This window comes from Hippopotamus amphibius, chromosome 16 (assembly GCF_030028045.1).
Source record: "Hippopotamus amphibius kiboko isolate mHipAmp2 chromosome 16, mHipAmp2.hap2, whole genome shotgun sequence".
NCBI lineage: Eukaryota > Metazoa > Chordata > Mammalia > Artiodactyla > Hippopotamidae > Hippopotamus > Hippopotamus amphibius.
The window spans coordinates 47,982,008-48,001,835 of NC_080201.1; the positions used below are offsets into that span (position 1 = coordinate 47,982,008).

At 36.1% G+C, this 19,828-nt stretch overlaps 2 protein-coding genes across 6 annotated transcripts in view; one reads left to right on the forward strand and one right to left on the reverse strand.

Annotated features, from left to right (window-relative positions):
* Nucleotides 1–6,213, forward strand: part of LOC130838819 (zinc finger protein 82 homolog) — a 30,748-nt gene extending 24,535 nt beyond the window's left edge. For 4 of the 5 annotated variants that reach the window (XM_057712472.1, XM_057712473.1, XM_057712471.1 and 1 more), the window contains one exon: nt 3,691–6,213. In XM_057712472.1, the coding sequence (XP_057568455.1) occupies nt 3,691–5,048 (1,358 nt within the window). In that variant the 3' untranslated portion in view covers nt 5,049–6,213. Of the gene's footprint in view, nt 1–1,316; nt 1,429–3,690 lie in introns of those variants that run through there. The other variant, XM_057712475.1, reaches the window with a different exon arrangement.
* Nucleotides 6,214–11,746: 5,533 nt separating this feature from the next.
* On the reverse strand, nt 11,747–13,126 carry LOC130838855 (protein salvador homolog 1-like). The gene has a single exon (XM_057712579.1). It carries the CDS (start codon nt 13,109–13,111, stop codon nt 12,056–12,058), a length of 1,056 nt encoding a protein of 351 aa, XP_057568562.1. The 5' UTR covers nt 13,112–13,126; the 3' UTR covers nt 11,747–12,055.
* Nucleotides 13,127–19,828: the final 6,702 nt, after the last annotated feature.

Here is a 19,828-nt window from a genome sequence, read left to right on the forward strand (position 1 = left end):
CTGCTCCTTTGCCTGCATGGTGTTTCTTTGTTTCCTCATGGTTGTCCAAGCTTTTGGGGTTGCTTGTCCTGGTGATAGAGGTGTTTATAGAAGACTGTCCAAGCCTCAGACTAATGTCCAAGTATTGGATTAGACGAATATTCAGTCTTCATCATAAGACAGAGTTGAAATTTTGTGTTTTGTCTTAATTGCTAGAATTCCCAGTCAATGAGGAGGAAAATGAATCTTTATACTAGTTGCTTCCTTCTGCTGGGACCACGTGGTCTCCAGATCCTGGGCAGGTGGAGTTTCCAGCTGTCACCAAAATTTAGAATGTCTCTTCCTCCACTGATCTCACTCTTATACAGCCAGGGTCCAACAGCCTGTCAGGAAAAGTAGTCCCTTTAGAGCAGGTCCCCAGTGGAGAAGGAGGGCTCATCCAGGTATACAACCCATTTACCACTTTTGATCTGTATAACTTCTTTCCTGTGTGCTTAGTCTAGTTTCACTTGCTCACGGAGTGCCTTGCGCAGAGGTCTAGCACCTGGAATTCCAGACCAGAGGTCCTCAGGTGAAAATCGCGGATTCATTTTTAAAAAAAGAATCTGGTTTTACTTTGTGTGTTCTTTTTTTTCTGTTTCCTAACTAGTCTAATTCTGCTTTTATATAGTTAAATTCTTTTTCCTGCTTTGCTTCAGTTTGTTTTTCTAATATTTTTGAGTGGGATTTTTAGTTAATTTTTTCTTTGATTTTTTTGCTGTATGTATTTAAATTTTTGAATTTTCTTCTAAGCACTATGGTTACAATTTTACAGGTAATTTTTTTTTTTACAGGTAAATTTAATGTAGGGTTTTTTTTTTATTGTTACTATTTTTTTCTTAAGCAAATACCATTTTGGATCTTATTTGTCTATTGATCTAAGAATTATTTAATACAGACTTCTAAAATTCCAAGTGGATTTACTTTTTTGTTGTTATTAATTTGCAGTTTTAGTAGAAACTATCTATATGATATGATTTCAGCTTTCTTATGCAGGCTATATTATAATACTTGAAAACATCATCATTTTTCTCTCTCATACACAGCTCATTCAGCACTTAAATTCCCCTCTGGCTATTTTTCCTCCTGGCTTACCATCCTCTGGTTTACATCTATCATGACCTTTGTTAGCAAGTTCTTCACACTCAAGTTACTACAAAACCCTTCGACTCTATAAGTGAATTTCTTACCAATTATGTCTTTTTTTTTTTTTTTTGCTAAGGATTTCATAAACTTCAATAAGGTACAAACATGTTTCCCTGTCTGAGAAGTGACATTTCTAGGAAATAATGGATGGCCTTGCCTCTGAGGGGACAGAGGGAGAAAACCAGAATAAGGGGATGAAGGAACAAAACCCATTGAGCATTTGCAAAATGGATGAGAAATAGAATAAGCTTAAAGGGAGATTAAGTACGTAGAGTTCCTCAGTGTCTTTGTTGTGATGTGGAGACAAAGAAAGAGTAACCCTTAGCTATGTGAAGGAGGGAATGGGCAATGTAGAGAATATTGCATAAATAAGGGTATAAGCAATGGAAGGATATACAGGAAAATACAACCTCCATTTTTCATTTGTATAGTCAGCTGGGCTAGCTTGAATGAATAAAGAAAATATTTAATCATTGTAGTGAGATGTGAGAGGTTAGATGCAGAGAAATACATTTAGAATAAGTATATAAATATAGGAATTAAATGAGTGAAATCTGTTTTGTGCTCTGGATTTAGTATTTAATGGAGAGTAAAACGGGATTGTTTCTGCCCTTAATGAGGTTTAGGGGTAAGAAAATAAGCAGAATAACAATTGGAAAAATTAATAAATAGATAATTTCAACATAGATCTATGTTGTATATAATGTATGTATAATGACTGCAGATATACAGTTAACCCTTGCACAACACAGGGTTTAGGGTTTCATTCCCCCAGCTTAGGCAAAAATCCACATATAACTTTTGACTCCCCCCAAAACTTAGCTACTTATTAGCCTATTGTTTACCAGAAGCCTTACCAGTAACATAAATAGTCGATTAACACATTATGTTTTATATTTGTTACATACTGTAGTCTTATAATAAAGTTATCTAGAGAAAAGAAAATGTTTTTAAGAAAATCATAAGGAAGAGAAAATATATTTATAGTACTCTACTGTGTTTATTGATACAATAAGTTTATGTTGTCTGTTTATAAGATAAATTTTCTGTCAGTACCTACATCAGCATTGTAGGTACTGACATTGTAGGTACATATGATATAAAACACAGAAGGTATTATACGTATTACTAACACTGGACATCAAAAATGAAAAGATAATGTGAAAAAAATTCATATTTATTTACAGTTATAATGACTCATGTATTGATGACAGTGAAGAAGCAGCAATATGATTGCTTTTTGGTAACCTAGTATGATCAACAGGAATGCTTCGCTGTAGCCTAGCTTATACAGAAATGAATGAATCAGCGTAAAACTTTTATGGCATACAATATTACAGTCACATTCATAAAGCAGTATTGGAAATACTGTTACTTTTTTTTTTTTTTTTTTTTTTTTTTGGCACAAGGGCTTAATTGCTCCGCGGCATGTGGGATCTTCCTAGAGCAGGGATCGAACTCATGTCCTCTGCGTTGGCAGGCAGACTCCCAACCACTGCACCACCTAGGAAGCCCCCTGTTACATTTTTTTAAAAACCACTTACCTGTGATGATAGACTGATATGCAGTTTATCCAATTACGAGAGAAACACACTGTACAGTAATGTAATTCTTTGAAAGCAAAGTTATAATACAGTAAGAAAGCTAATACATTATAAATTTTATAATAAATATCACTCACCTTATGCATGTGTAAGGATAGACTATCCACTTCATCTTGCACTCAATGTTCTACATGTGTATGTTTTTATATTTATTGAAACAAGTCAATTTATAAGTGGACCTGCACAGTTCAAACCCATGTTGTTCAAGAATCAACTGTATAATAAGCACATAGCTTTAAGTACTGTCAGTAGAGTCAGCCTTAGAGTAAGTGACTTAATCAAAGACCTCAGAGTGAGAAGGAGCCAGCATGCAAAGAGCCCAAACAGAAGATTTGTGGGAAAATAGAGCAGACTGAAAAGTCCAGTGGAAGTAAGTGGAAACATGTTCTAAGATCTGAAAAGAGGCCTCTTCAGGTAGCAGTAAAGAGAACAGTGGTTTGAGATGATGTGTTGTAAGTAAGCAGAGGCCTTTTAACAACAAGTTTGATTTTATTCTAAGAATAGGGAGAAATTGAATTTCTTAGAGAAAGAATTTAAGTATGAATTCTCAACCTTTCATCTGCATCAGAATCATCATATGGAGAATACTAAATGTAGGACTGTGCAGGACTATAGAATCTGATCCAAGTGGTTTAGGTGGTGTCTAAATTTTAGTATTTGTAACAAACTCCCTTGTGATATTGATTCACATTTCAATTTGAGAACCACTGACTTAAAATGTTTACTTAATCACCATTCTCACTTTCCTACATGAATTCTTATTTTCCTGTTGTTGCCTTTTGCTTTCTTTTTTTTTTTAAATTGTGTAACTATTTTTAGAATTTAATTGGGTAGTACTTTGGTTGTCTTTTATTTCTACTTTAGAAATTTTTCTTCTTTTAGAAACAGAAAAATACATGCTTGCTCTCTTGTTTTCTTTTAGATTTGGAGACCAACTATGAGACCAAGAAGTTATCTTCAGAAAATGACATTCATGAAATAAACTTATCCCAGTGGAAAATAATGGAAAGAATTAAAAAACATGGCCTTAAGAGCCTCATTTTAAAAAATGAGTGGGAGTCTAAAAGAAAATTTGAAGGGCAAGAGGAATATTTCAATCAAGTGAAAATTACATCTCAAAAAGTGTCCTCTTACCAAAAGCGCTCATCTCCTTCTTCACATCAGAGAATTCATTTTGTTGAGAAACCCTATGAATGTAAGGAATGTGGGAAGGCCTTTAGAGTACGCCAACAACTTACTTTTCATCACAGGATTCATACTGGTGAGAAACCTTATGAATGTAAGGAGTGTGGGATGGCCTTTAGACAGACTGCACATCTTACTCGACATCAGAGACTTCATTCTGGTGAAAAACTCTATGAATGTAAGGAATGTGGAGAATCTTTCATTTGTGGCCCAGACCTTAGAGTACATCAGAAAATTCATATTGGTGACAAACCCTATGAATGTAAAGAATGTGGGAAAGCCTTCAGAGTTCGTGGACAACTTACTCTCCATCAGAGGATTCATACTGGTGAAAAACCCTATGTATGTACAGAATGTGGGAAGGCCTTTAGACAGTATGCACACCTTACTCGACATCAGAAGCTTAACATTGCAGACAAACTCTATGAATGTAAAGAATGCGGGAAGGCCTTTTTGTGTGGCTCTGGCCTTAGAGTACATCACAAACTTCATACTGGTGAGAAACCCTATGAATGTAAAGAATGTGGGAAGGCCTTTAGAGTACGACAACAACTGACACTCCACCAGAGAATTCATACTGGTGAGAAGCCCTACGAATGTAAGGAGTGTGGGAAGACTTTTAGTCGTGGATATCATCTTATTCTTCATCATAGAATTCACACTGGTGAGAAACCTTATGAATGTAAGGAATGCTGGAAGGCCTTTAGTCGTTACTCACAACTTATTTCACACCAGAGTATTCATATTGGTGTTAAACCCTATGACTGTAAGGAATGTGGGAAGGCCTTTAGACTCCTCTCACAACTTACACAACATCAGAGTATTCATATTGGTGAGAAACCCTATAAATGTAAGGAATGTGGGAAGGCCTTTAGATTGCGCCAAAAACTTACTCTACATCAGAGCATTCATACTGGTGAAAAACCCTTTGAATGTAAGGAATGTAGGAAGGCCTTTAGACTTAATTCATCTCTTATTCAACATCTGAGAATTCATTCTGGTGAGAAACCCTATGAATGTAAGGAATGTAAGAAGGCCTTTAGACAACATTCACACCTTACCCATCATCTGAAAATTCATAACGTAAAAATATAAGAAAGACTTTTTAGTCTATGAATGTAGTAATTTTTCACTTTTGCTTCCTCCATGCACCTGATTTGGCATAACTGGGTTTATATCAGTAAAAGAATGTGTTAATATATTCCACCATCACTCAGGCCTGAGAATCTACACATTCATTCTAGAAACTAATCCTATTAATATAACATATGTGGGAAAGACATCATCTCTAGCCCATCACTTTCGTACTTGTGTTATATTGAACAAGATGTTTAACCACTTGATGCTATATTTTCTTCGTTTATAAAATTACAATATTGTGTCAGAATAAAGATTGCTACAGATTCTTTGATACTCTGCCCATCAAGATATGGAATCCACATCCTTTCCCTTTGAATCTGGGGAGACTGTGACTGCTTTGACTAGTAGAATAGCAGAAGTACTGCTGTGGTAGTTTCTGGACTCAGACTTTACTGGTAGATTTTACCTCATCTCTTGGAATACTCTCTCAAGTTCAGATCTGAATTGTTATAAAGTCTGGCTACTCTGCTGAGGAGACCACATGGAAAGGTCCTAAGACTACAGAGAGAAGGAAAGGCACTCTGCTGTGTGCAGTCTTCCAGATTGCCCATGAAGACACCAGACATTTGAGTGAAATAGTTTTGGATCCTCCAGACCAGCCATCAGCTGAATGCCACTGAGTAACCTCAGTCGATGCCACGTAGAACAGAAAAATTGACCAACTGAGCCTCTGCCCAAATTCCTGACCCACAAAATCGTGAGATATTATTAAATGGTGATTGTTTTAAGCTACTAAATTTTGTTTTATTATTATTGTCATTAATATTACTCTCTTGAAAATCCATATGAAAGACTATGGGCACAGTGAATATAACAGTGCCTTCTACCAGCACTCATCCATTATTGAATGTCAGATAACTTACTCTTGTTAAAATAGTGAAAGTGAGAAGTCCTTTCTCATTTTGTTCATAAAAAAGAAGATATTCTACAATCTACATTCTCTGGCCTCAGTTTAAATTTGATTTAAAATTAACAGAGGATGGATGGACCTAGAGATTATCATATTAAGTGAAATAAGTCAGACAGAGAAACGAATATTGTATCACTTGTATATGGAAACTAACAATAGTACAAATGAACTTATTTACAAAACAGAAACAGACGCACAGACAGAAAACAAACATGGTTATCAAAGAGGAAGTGGGGGGATAAATTAGGAGTATGGGATTAACAGGTAACACACTACTATGTATAAAATAAACAACAAAGACTTACTATATAGCATTGGGAACTATATTCCTATAACCTATAATGGAAAATAATTTTTAAAAGAATATATATATATTCACTGTATGTATGAATATATATACATATGTGTATATATGTATACATATATATGTGTATCTGTATGTATATATATAAAATCGAATCACTGTGCTGTATACCTGGAACTAACACAATATTGTAAATCAACTATACTTCAATTAAGTAAATAAATAAAATTAACAAACAATAAGATAAAAAGAAACTATTTGGAAATTAAAAATCATCTGTAAGTCCTGCATCAATTTTTAAAAATCCATTGTAGCCTTTTTAAGAAATGCTCAAATTGTCCTATCTTTGGCCAGTGGGAATCCCCTCAACTTGGATCCTGTGTCCTTTTGTGATGATTACTATAACCTTTGATAGCTTCTTTTTTTCTGACCAAATGCATTGGTCATCTACAGAGCACATTAGGGCATTTATTAATAAATAAAAGGGGAAATGGAGCATTTATCTTACCTTTCCTTTATGAAGTATATTTCAAGACAGCCAAAAGTTGGTGAAGGAAAGTTCTTTATTATTAGAGAATTCTAGCTAATAAAGGTCAAAGGAATGATAGATTCCAAAGAAGTCATACTTTTTATTTATGAAATAATGGATCTTGATGGTATCAGTGGATGTGAAAACCATTAGGTGAAAGATTATGGGAAGATTTTAATGAATGGAGAATGACAACCCTCTAATCTACAGTAGTATCTCTAGGTTAAATCAGCAAGGCTATGTGCTTCTTGATGTAATGCAGTGGATGTATACTACCTGTGGAGTATTCTTGTCCAAAATATTGATTCAGAAGTGTAATTAAGTCTCTAAAACTACCAGTTTACAGGAAACTTGGGAACTAAATGAACACATGAATGACACAAAGAAGCAAACAGCCAAATCCAGAATGTGGGAATTCCACAAAATAAAAGGCCTACTTTCTTAACCAATATATGTTGACAATAAAAACAGAAATTTACCAATTAAAAGAGACTTGAGATGTATTAATTAAATATAGTGTATGGAATGTATTGAGATGCTATGTTAAAATGTACCAAGGATTTGCTTTAATCAGGCATGGTAAGTCCTGAAGACATGATTATCATGAAGGAAGAAGCTAATATGCAGAGATTTCTACAAACAGGAGGCACTGCATACACATAGGAGCGCATGAAAGAAGCACCTTGTCCTGTTAGGAGGCAGAAGGCGGGAGAGGGCAAAACATGACTCAGAACCTTTACTGGAGTTTTCCCAGGAAGGAATGGGCGATGTGATGCCAGGTAGGTACACTGAGCAAGTTTAGGACTGGATAGATTGAATAATTTTGTGGGCTCTGAGCTCTAAGGGTGGTCCTTGGTTGTCTAGTACCTGGCCCTGCGGTGATTTAAGGCAGGAGGAATATTGGCTTGGTGTGTGAGAGTTTGATAAAGGAGATGTTTGATAAAGGGGTGTGGACTTTGGACTGGTTGGTTTATATATCAAAGGCATGCTTGCAAGGGGGTTGTTTGTCAAGGAATTTGCTAGCCCTAGAAGGGGTAGTTTCTCCAAGATCAAGTCCCCAAATGCCAAAGCATCAAGAATACAGAAAATAAGAAAATGCAGTCAATACAATCTTGATTTGGACAAAAAACAAAAAACAAACAAACCCCCCCAAACCACTTTATCATGAAAAAAGTAAACCTAGAGTGGGTATTAAATTATATTAAATAATTATTATTTATTTGTTAGGTATGATGATGGCATGGGTGTGGGTGTGTGTATGTGCATATAAATCCTTATGCAGTAGAGATCCATACTGAAGTATTCAAGGATGAAATTATGTCATTTGTGTGATTTGCTTTATAATATTGAAGAAAAACAAAAAGTGGGGAGGATGTACGAAACAAGATCTGCAAAATGTTGTTAATTGTTGAAGCCGGATAATGGGTACATAGGGTTCATTGTGCTATTCTTACTACCTTTGCGTATATTTGAAAACTTCCATAATAAAGTTTTTATTTAAGTAGAAAATCTGAAATTTTAGACTACTTAGTGATAAATGATCATTTGATGCCTACAGATAAAAATTTATGAGAAGTCACGAAAGCTCTACTTTGTAGAAAATTAATAACCTTGATGCATTTAGAAAACCTGGATTGAGCAGTTAGTTCACCACCCTGTTGCCACAACTACCATGCCTATTACACAGCAGGCAGTTGATAAATGTGTTGGGAAAAAAAACATTAATTTAAGCCAGGAAACTTTTTTTTTTTTTGCCTTGCTGCCCAGCTTACAGGATCTTAGTTCCCTGGCCAGGGATTGAACACGGGCCCCTCGGTAGTGAAAGTGTGGAGTCCTAACCAGCGGGCTGCCAGGGAATTCTCAGAAAACATTTTTTTTTTAATTAAGGTAAATAGCAGGAAGTAATTCATACAATAAAAGTAAAAATACAATTTAAAAAAAGTAAAAGGTAGTTAAGAAAGTAGTAGATTTTATCCAAGAATATTCTCTTTGAAAAGACCATTAATATAGAATCAGCAGTTATTATTGAGGGACAAAAGATGATTCAGTTACAGCTTTATGTATGGGAATGGTGAAATAGGTACATAAAGAGATTTAAAAGTTTTAAAATTTATATATGTTACTATATACATATATTTCAGTATGTATGAAAATATAGAGAATGAGCTACCTAGAGAACCTAAATGATTGAAATTGACTCAAGATACTATAGAAAACCTGAGCAATCTATAGATTTTATATTTTATTTATTTTATATTTTAAACAATTTATAATTTATAGATTTTATAGTGTATAGGTTTATAGTGTATAAAATCTGTAAACAAAGAAAAAATTTTTAATGTAGTTATGCTTTTGTTTTTTTAAAAACTAGAATCGATAGTTTTGCAGGCAATAAAGTTTTAAAGAGTAGATAACCTCTAACAAGATTTTGCAGGACCATTCTATAAGGCAAATATCCCAATAATAAAATTAGATGAGGGTAGTCCCTAAAAAGCAAAATCTAGACCAGTATCATTTAAGATACATGCAGACATCTCAAATAAAGTTCAGTAAATTGAACTCAGTAGTCTAACAAAACAGTTATAAAACATAAAATGATTTACCAGGAATACCCAAGGCCCGACCTTTTGTGATTTAGTTAGGCATTTAGGTTTTCTAACTTGAGCGGTGTAACAGTGTTAGGAAAAATGAAATGATCCAGCCCCAATATCTTTATATCATTTATCTTCTTTTTCTTGTTTATTTTAGCCTCATCAATTTTAATAAAAGGAATGAAAACTTAATTGAAAAATAGGCCTTTAATACTAAAAAGTTATTACCTTCTACGAAAGAAAAACAAGTATTGCCACAGCACTTTATTTTCAACCAAATGAATGTCACTGGCATACATTGACTTGTACCTCTAAATCCATTTTGCTCAGAGTGGGCAGATTGGGCAAATGTCATTGAATAATCATTCACCATCTAGAATAATAAATCTCTTTCACTCATGATTTCAAATTGCTTTTAATTTGTGGACATTACACAGTGTTTTCACAAAATTGTAATGTACACAACGAGCATTTTAACTCATATTATGTGTTTTTCCTCCCTGGTAACATTTTTTTTGATAACAGTAGTCTTTTGGGAGCAGTACTTTAACTCAAAATTTCTTAAGGTATGTCCCACAAAACACCAGTACTTAATGGTTCTTGAAGAAAATGATTTTGTGGTGAAACAAGCATGAGAGCTCTGTAGTCTATATTTCTTGGGGGGGAAAATCACATTAAGTGCCTATCAAAAGATGATCAAAAATGTTTCATTTTATGTAACCCAGTGTATCGCATACTTCACTATAGAGCTCCCATTCCCAATTGCTATTGTAGATGTAATTCCACTTTGGCAGATGTTGCCCTAACCAAAAGGAAAGGCTTCAAGGATGGAACTGTCAGCATTATGGCAGGTATATGGTAATCTGGCAAGGAAAGCAACTCAGCATGCTGTCCAACCAGCTGCTTGCTTTTTTTTTGGATTTAATGTGGTGCTTTTCAGTAGAATAGAAAACCCCTAGTCCTATTCTTTATATAAATACACCATATATATTAAGGCCTTTTATTGGTCAATATTTAGGTTATATATAATTTCTCACTGAAAAATATCTTGTTGAATATCTGAATTTCTTGCTATACATAAGCAAGGGTTTCTGTGAGGCATTTATCAGAAGGTGAGATTGGTAAGTCAGAGGTTATGTTCATGTTCAACCTGGCTAGATATTGCCATAGAAGAGGAGAACATCCTTGTGGTACCAATTTACAACCTCTTCAACCAGAGAAATATTATTTCCTTATATCCCCACTTCGTGTATGTGCTTTAATATTTTCCTGGTAAATAATGAGCATCTTTTCATATATGTTTATTGCTAATACTATAGCTTGGCAATTCATATGTATTGCCCATGTTCTTTTTTCAAAAAACATTCATATAAAAATTGTGGGATTCTTTTTTTTTTTTTTTTAGTTTCCACAAAAATATATTTAATAAGCTTGTTATATAAAATCAAACATTTAACATTTTCAACATTTTATCAATAAATCAGATTCACTGATATCTAACTGGGAGTGCTTTATATTTTGGAAGATTACCTAAACTAAAAATTTATTTACATATTTACAACACGTGTAAATATAACTGAAAAGCTATTGCAACAAGTGTTGAAATTCACAGAATTCTAGGCTAGACGTGCCATAAATTTGCCTGCAATCAAATGTACTGTGCTAATTATGAACAATGTCTTAATAACTATTAAACCAAAAGGAAAAAAAAATTGGGAGGGAAATACTGGGTTTTAAAGTTTTGTGACAAACTCTTAGAAGATAAAGGATATGTAAAATCAATTTAATGACCAAGATTTCTTAATGAATCCCTGATTGTCATTTTTGGCAGCTCAACCCAGTCTGCTAGGATGGCAACGTGCTATGCTGTTGGGAAGCCTCCACTGTCTCATCAGCACCATGTTACTAGACGCGGTGAGAGCCCTGGCCCAAAGGAAGGGAGTTCTGTAATGTTAGCAACTCGAGTGCTGTGCACACCTTTCCCACACAGGCTAAGGCCTTACACCTAAATTTATTCCTGAAACATTATAGGACTTTCACCCTTTCATACCAAAAAATACTTTCTCAACACGTTTTAAAAGGGTTCTTTACATTTGGGGGGTGAGGGGAGGGGAAACTCCATATATCACATATAAAAATTTATCACAATAAAGGTCCCAAATCCCATTTTATGTTTTGCACTAAACAATGGTAATGTTTAAACCATCCAATTCCAGACAATATTCCACACTAAAGCAGTAAACGTATTTTTTAAAATAATGCATAGGTTCTCTCTCTGTTTTTTAAAGAAAGGTACTGCTACTTTGAGAGCTTACCAACTGATCATTTCCTATTTAATATCTGGTTAAATGACATTTCTTACTGCATTTGTCTCCACTGAGAATATTCAAAGCAGTTTCCAAATATACAGCATTTAGAAGTGTCTGCCATGCTGGCTCTTAAAATGATAAACTCATTTTTTTCTCAATAAAAGAATATTTTTAATAACAAAATACATGTAAAATTAGAACTTTATAATTTCCAAAAAGTAAGCTGCCTTTATTAACCAAAGTTCTTGTTTGAAGTTTTTTATCTGTGAAAATATTTTAAAGCCCTTATAAAACTTAAAATTTGTTTTAAAAAATTAACTTAAAAATTCTTGCCATGTTGCTGGGCATACCACTGCTGTCTCTGCTTGCGATTTTCCAACTCGGTGAGAAGAGCCTGTCTGTAGGCTTCATACATTTTAACAATCTGTTCCAGTTCTTTCATGAAAAGCAACTTTAGCATTCCCTGGTATGTATCCAGGTCAGCCAGCTGGAAGAGTTCCCACTTCAGAATGTGGTCATATTTCACAGGGGCTCTAGCATAAACCTGAAGCCAGTCAGGAATTTCTGCAGTATGATAAGGATTTGCAGGTACCAAAAGGGACTGATTTCTTTCAGTTTGCTGTGGCTGGTATGTGACAGGAGGAGGTTGATCATACCGAGGTACACTCGGAGCACAGGGATGCCTATACTGAGCCTTCTTATTTGTGTGATCTACATAATAGGTTCCAAACTCTGATGACTCAACTCGCTCCCATCCTGGAGGAAGTCCTTCTCGCTCCAGAGGATGGCTCCAATGAGTTGTATTTGTGTTGTGGTCTATATAATATTTCCTCCCTCTCATCGTCCAGTCCACAGACCAGCCAGGGGGAAGGGGTAAATCTTCAGAACCATGGTTAGTTAAATTTCCTAAAGATGTAGCAGCAACTCTCCCAATACCTGAAGCACGCCTGCCCTGGTTCAGTGGCTCCCTTTGGAAGAGATCATGGTTGTATGCATAGTATCTACGGTCTTCGTGTGTTCGATCTCCAAGTGGGCGCCTCCTCTGACCATCAAAATAATTATCTGAATAATAATATCGGGAACCAGAGTCTGCATTTTCAACAGCAAAATTAAATTCTGTTAAAAATGACTGAGAAGAGCCATATTCCCTAGGGACATCTGCTAGACTCCTGGCAAGGTAAGATGGTGCAGATAATCTGTTGCTTTCTCTTCTCATTATTTCATGAGGTGTTCTCTGAATTGGAGTTCTAAGGAAACTATGGTTTCTTGAAACTATTCCATCTCCAGAAGCTGCAAAGGCATTTGAGCTTGAATCTGGAAGACAGATATCAGTTCGTCTTGGAATTGTTGGACCGTGACGGATAAATGAAGGCATAAGATTCCGCAGCAGGGGCGAAGTCTCCTTCTTCAAGTACTTGCCCTGCACCTCGGCCGGCTTGGACACTTCGTTTTTGGTTTTCTTGCGGGACACTATCCTCGTCCACGAGGCCCCAGGCCACCCCGGGCGGCCGCCCTAGGGCTCCGCGCCGGCCGCCGGGCGTCCCCGCCGCCGCCCTCCCTCGCTCCCGAGCCGCCGCCGCCGCCTCTCCGCAGCCCGGGGTCGCCCGCAGGGACTGCCGCATGTTCGGGGCGCTAAGCGCGCCGGCAGCCGCTCCGCCGCCTGTCGGTGCCTGCCCGGACGTCGGCCGGCTCGGCGACGCTGCCCGAGGACTCGGAGAGGCGAGGCCGCGGCCGCCCCGCTAGGGCCATGGCGGGCCGCCCAGGAACCGCTACGGCCGCCGCCGCCGCCGACGTCCCGTAAACTTTCCCCCTGTGGGATTCTTAAAAATAACATTCTAGATAGTAATCCTTTACTATATAATCCTAGTATTATGATGGACTTACCTTCTCCCAGATTGTGACTTATATCTGGTTTTATTGTGATATTGTCATATTAAAATTTTAAATATGGATGCAATCATAGGTTTCATTATTACCCAATTACCTTTAAAATTTATTTTTTACTAAACTCTTGATTTTTTAGGCAATAAGTTATGTCAACTACAAATAGATATGATTTTTCCCTGAATATTTATAGTGATTATTTTATTATTCTTACTCTAACAGAAATAATCTGCAGAACAAGATTTAGGATTAGTGGTGATAGCAGGCATCTCGTTTTTCCCAACTTAATGGAAATCACTTAGTGTAATGTTTTCTCTTTGTTTGAGGTAAACAGACCTTGTGTGGTTCACTTGTTTTCTTCAGTCCCTGTTTAACTTTTTTTATTAAAAGTGCCTGCTGAAAATTGTCAGATGCCTTTTTGGCACATCAATATATTTTCCTTCTTGAATTTGTTAATGTGATAAGGTGTACTTTCATCATTAAGGCAACATGATAGTGATGCAAAGTAAACAAGTAAACCAATAGAACAAAATAAAGAGCCCTGAAACAGACCTACATACATGTGGTCATCTGATTTATGATAAAGGTTTCTGTGCAGTGTGGTTGCAGAGGAAGTGATGTTCTTTTCAGTAAGTAGCACTGGATCAATTGCATATCCATAGTGATAAAAAATTAATCTTGGCTCTTATCTTACACTTCACACAAATCAACTCCAGATGTATTGGTGATGTAATTGTAAAAGATACAACAAAGGCTTTAGAAGAAAGCATGGAATATCTTTCTAGCCTGGGGGTAACAAAGATTTCTTAAACAAAACACAAAAAGTACTAACCATATGGAGAAAAATAATACATTTTACTATATTAAATTTAAAAATCTATTTTCATCAAAAGACACCATTAAGAAAGTGAAAAGGCAAGCCACACACCGGGAGAATATATTCGCAATACATGTATTTGACCAAGAACTCATCCAGAATATATAAAGAAGTGCTACAGATCAATAAGTGACAGACAACCAGACAAGAAATGGGGGGACTTCCCTGGCGGTCCAGTAGTTAAGACTTCGCACTTCCACCGCAGGGGGCGCTGGTTCAATCCCTGATGGGGGAACTAAGATTCCACATACCTCACAGCATGGCCAAAAAAAAAAAAAAAAAAAAAAAAAAGCACTTCCAAAAAATGCATATCCAAATGGCCAATAAGGATATCAGAAGGTGCTCATGTTCATTAATTATCAAGAAAATTGAAAAATTAAGAACCACAATGTGATATGACTGTACACCCACCAGAATAGTTAATGAAAAAAAATGCGTGCACATACTTCTGCAGAATGCATACCTGCAGTGTACTGTGGTATGCTCTGGCTATTTTAGTATGTTAGTGGATATTAAAGACAAGATTTCCAATCTCCAGGAAAATCTGGGAAGCAGACAACCAGTGAGTACCAGCGGGTACCTAACTAAGAAAACTTCAGATATTGATAAGGGTCATGAAGAGAAAAGATACTGGGAAGGAGAATTTCTGGAGGGGGACAAGTCAGTTAATCTTTTCATCTGAAGTGTATACAGTATCCGTAGTGGTAGCAATACAGGTTTTATGTAAGAATAGTGGGGCTAACACTGAAAAAGAAAAGCTACAAAGCGGTACTAGTCCAACCAGGTAATTAAAAATACTAAAAAGTCCCTATAATTGAAACAATGTGGTACTCATGCATGAACAGACCAGTGGAATAGAACAGAATTCCATAAATAGAGCCAAATACATGGGGAGTTTAGTACACAAAGGGATAGGAAAGTGACATTCTTTTGCATATTTTTTTCGTGTATTTTTTACTTTGGGGACCACATTAATTTTTTACAAATTTTAAAAGTCAACAACCAAGGGGGAAAGTGGAGAGGGATAAGTTAAGAGTATGGGATTAACAGATACATGTAACTACTTATAAAATAAATAAACAATAAGGATTTACTGTATAGCACAGGGAACTATATTCAGTATCATAATAACCTCTAATGAAAAATGATCTGAAAAATAATATATATATATGTATAACTGAATCACTTTGGTGTACACCTAACACAATATTGTAAATCAACTATAGTTCATTTTTTTTTTAAAGTGAATAACAGAGGAGAGAGGCTAAATTGGAATATAAGCAAAAACAAGTTTCCTTCACACTAAAGGGGCAAAAAAGCAACTTTTGAAAACAGTTTGACCATATTCCCTCAGGCTAAAAACAGAAAAAACAAAACAAAAAACCCATAAACAAATAGTTAACTCTAGTTAGTAGGATTGATTTACGCAGTGATATAGGTTAGTAATTCTGAAGCTACTTCATGTATTCTAGAAATAAGCAAAAAAGTAACTACTGTGGGAGTAAGTAAATATAATGGGAGCCAAGTTTATCATTGCTTGGAGAAGGGAGTTGCAATACGGAGAGGAGGAGGCTAGAATGAACCCTGTGGTGTTGGATTGCAATTGGAGACATCACTACAAAGTCATGTTTTTAAAAAAATGAATTTAGAAATACATATAGGGGGACTTGCCTGGTAGTGCAGTGGTTAAGAATTCGCCTGCCAATGCAGGGGAAAACGGGTTCAAGCCCTGGTCTGGGAAGATCCCACATGCCTCGGAGCAACTAAGCCCATGCGCCACAACTACTGAGCCTCTGCTCTAGAGCCCACGAGCTGCGACTACTGAAGCCTGTGTGCCTAGAGCCAGTGCTCCGTAATGAGAAGCCACCTCAATGAGAAGCCTGCGCACCACAACGAAGAGTAGCCCCAGCTCACTGCAACTAGAGAAAGTCCATGCGCAGGAAAGACCCAATAAGGCCAATAAATAAATAATTAATTAATTTTAAAAAAATACACATAGGGGTGTGTGTGTATGTCCCCCTAGCAGAGAGGACATAGGAGCAATTACACCCCTGTAGCAATGAGAACACCCAGCACCCAGATCCAGGGAACAGGGCTCCTTGGAGAAATAGCATAAGATACTGAGAAGAGAAAACACAAAATGGTGTTGGAACATTTTGTGGGAGTAGAAAGTAGGGAAGTGCTCAAAAAATGGTTGAAATATGTCAAAAGTCACAGAATCTCAAGCAGTTCTTACTGGCCAAATCTGGACAATCTGAGCATCAAAATAGGTTATAATAGCAGGTTGAGTAAAACCATTGACTAACTCAGTGACTAAGAAGAATCCATGAAATATTCTACTATATATTTATAGTCGAATGCCAGCTTACTAATGTAGAAGGAATGGTGAAATTAGAAAATCACCATCAGTCAACCATTGGAGTAATCACTGATTCTGGTAAGAATCATCAATGTATGCCAAAATTAATGGGTGAAAATTTGATGAGAAACAGAATTTGATACCATCTTAAAGTCTCTCTCCACAAATATTAATTACAAAGGGAAAAGCAGTAACATTACAGTGAAGAAACCTGGCAGACAGCACCTTAACCAGTAACCAAAGTTAACATAACCAGTGTGCTGCAAAATGACATTCTGTACCTCCAGAACAGAGCAACTCCTGTGATATTCCTGCCAAAGCGCATAACCAGAATTTAATCACAAGGAAATTATAGAAAAATGCAAATTGAGCAGTGCTCTACAAAATAGCTGGCCTTTACTCTTCAAAAATGTCAAGGTCGAGAAGGACAAAGCTTGAGGAATTGTTTCAGATTGAAGAAGATGAAAGAGACATGACAAGAGTAGTATATGATACTGGACCAGAAAAAAATTTTTTCTATAAAGGCTTTATTGGAAAAATTGTGAATTTGCATAAGGTAAATATTAAGATAAAAGTATTGTAGCCATGTAAATTTCATAATTTTGGTAATTGTAATTATGGAGATAGTGAGAGAGAATATCTTTGCTTTTAGGATGTATACACTGAAGCATTTAGGAGTAAAGGAGCCTTATGTAGGCAACTGACTTTTCCAAATGAAATTCCAAATGTTCAGAAAAAAATAGGATCGTAAAATAAATGCAGTAAATGTTAGCATTTACAGAATCTATGTGAAGGGTATACAGGAATTCTTTGTGCTATTCTTGCAACTTCTCTGTACATTTGATATTATGTCAAAATAAAAAATTTTATTAACAAAGCAGGTTTGCATTCTGCCTCCTCCATTAATTGCTCTGCGATGTTGGACAGGTTGCTCCACCTCTGTATTTCTCTGTCTGTCACCTGAGGATCAAAATAGTATCCATACGATGGGATTGTTATGAGAAATAATTAATGCATGTATCATTCTTTTTTTTTAAGCTATTTGCTAGTTAGCCCAGTTTTATTTACATGTTTACACACACATACATACACATTTATTAATGGGTGTTAGAAATACATACAAATGATTGTAAAATGAAAATTCAGGATTATAATAATACGTGTAACGTTCTTAAAACTAGGCCTAAGAGAAAGAATGTTTTAAATTTTAGCTTTTATAATTTTTACTTGAAAATTTGTCTTTTTTCACCTCCAAGAAATTTTCTTTCTTTTTTTTCTTAAAATTCCCTTTTCTTCCTTACTATTGGTTTCTCCTTCTAGAATTCCTATTAGATAGACATTAGAATTTCTGGCACTGCCTTCCACATGTCACTTTCTCTCATGTTTTCCACTTTTATTCTTTTGTACAGAATTTTCAGAGAAACTCTAAGCTTGAATTTTCTATTATAGTTACTCTTCCACGTATCTTCAATTCTACTATTCAGCCAAGCTATTGAGTTACTTACTTCATGTGTTTAATTTCTAAGAAAGTAGATTGGTTTTAGAAAAGCTTAATCTGGTTTTATGCATACTTTTTCTTTTCTGATGTCTCAGAAGGTAAGGAGTGAGATGGGGGGAGAGGGGGAAAGCAGAGGCCTAATTGGGTTTTTAAAGCTTTGTTCCAAGTTCTTGAAGTCCAGCCACTTCTTTGCCATTGGGATCCTTTTTTTTTTTTTTTTTAAATGTCAGCACACTGGGACTTTATTTTTTAAAATATTTATGTATTTATTTGGCTGTGCCGGATCCTAGTTGCGGCACATGGGATCTTTGTTGCCGCATGCGGGATCTTCAGTTGAGGCCTGCGAACCCTTAGTTGCAGTATGTGGAATCTAGTTCCCTGATGAGGGATCAAACCTGGGCCCCCTGCATTGGGAGTGTGGAGTCTTAGCCACTGGACCACCAGGGAAGTCCCACCACTGGGATCCTTAAAACACTCTAGTATAGTTACATAAATCTCACTTTTCACTGTTACTCAATTTAAAAAGTCTAATGCAAATTTCCTGCACCCATTGTCTTGTCCCATAGCCTCATACTTTATTTTAAATAAGCTTTTTCTTTTAGAATGGTTTTAGATTTACAGAAAAGTTGCAAAAATAGTTCAGAGCTCCCAAATAATGAACATCCAGTTTCCCCTTTTGTTAACATTTTACACTACTATGGTACATTTGTATATTCTAATTAACTGAAGCCCATACTCCAGTCAAATTTCCTTAGTTTTTACCTAATGTCCTTCTGTTCCAGCATTCTATCTAGGAAACCACATTACATTTAGTTCTCTGTGTCCTTATGCTCCTTAAGACAGTTTCTCAGAGTTTCCTTGTTTTGAGGAGTACTGGTCAGTCATTTTATAAATTGTCCCTGAAGTTGTTTGTCTAATGTTTTTTTCCTAGTTAGACTGGGGGTTTGAATTTGAAGGAGGAAGACCACACTAAGTGCCATTCTTACAACATCACATTAGAGGTACATGCTATTGACATAACTTATCACTGATAATACTAGCCTTGAATACCTAGCCGAAGTAGTGTTTGCCAGGTTTCTCCACTGTACAGTTACTTTACCCCCCTTCCCAGACTACGGTCTTTGGAAGAAAGTCAGTATGCACAGCCCACACTTAAGGGTTGGGAATTAATGCTCCAACTACTTGAGGAAGGGTAATCCACACAAATTATTTAGAATTCTATATGGAAGATTTGTTCAATCTCCCCCATTTATTTATTCAACCATTTATTTATGTCAGGGTAATTATTTTATACTTTGGGTTATAATTCAATACTATGTGTTTTTGTTTGTTTTTCTCAAATTGTTCCAGCTTTGGCTATTGTGAGCTCTTTCAGTTGGCTCCTGTGTCCCTTTGACATACCCCCGTCATTTTGTTTTTTGAGCACTTCCTTTACTTTCTGGTACTACAAGACATTACAGGCTCATCTTGTATA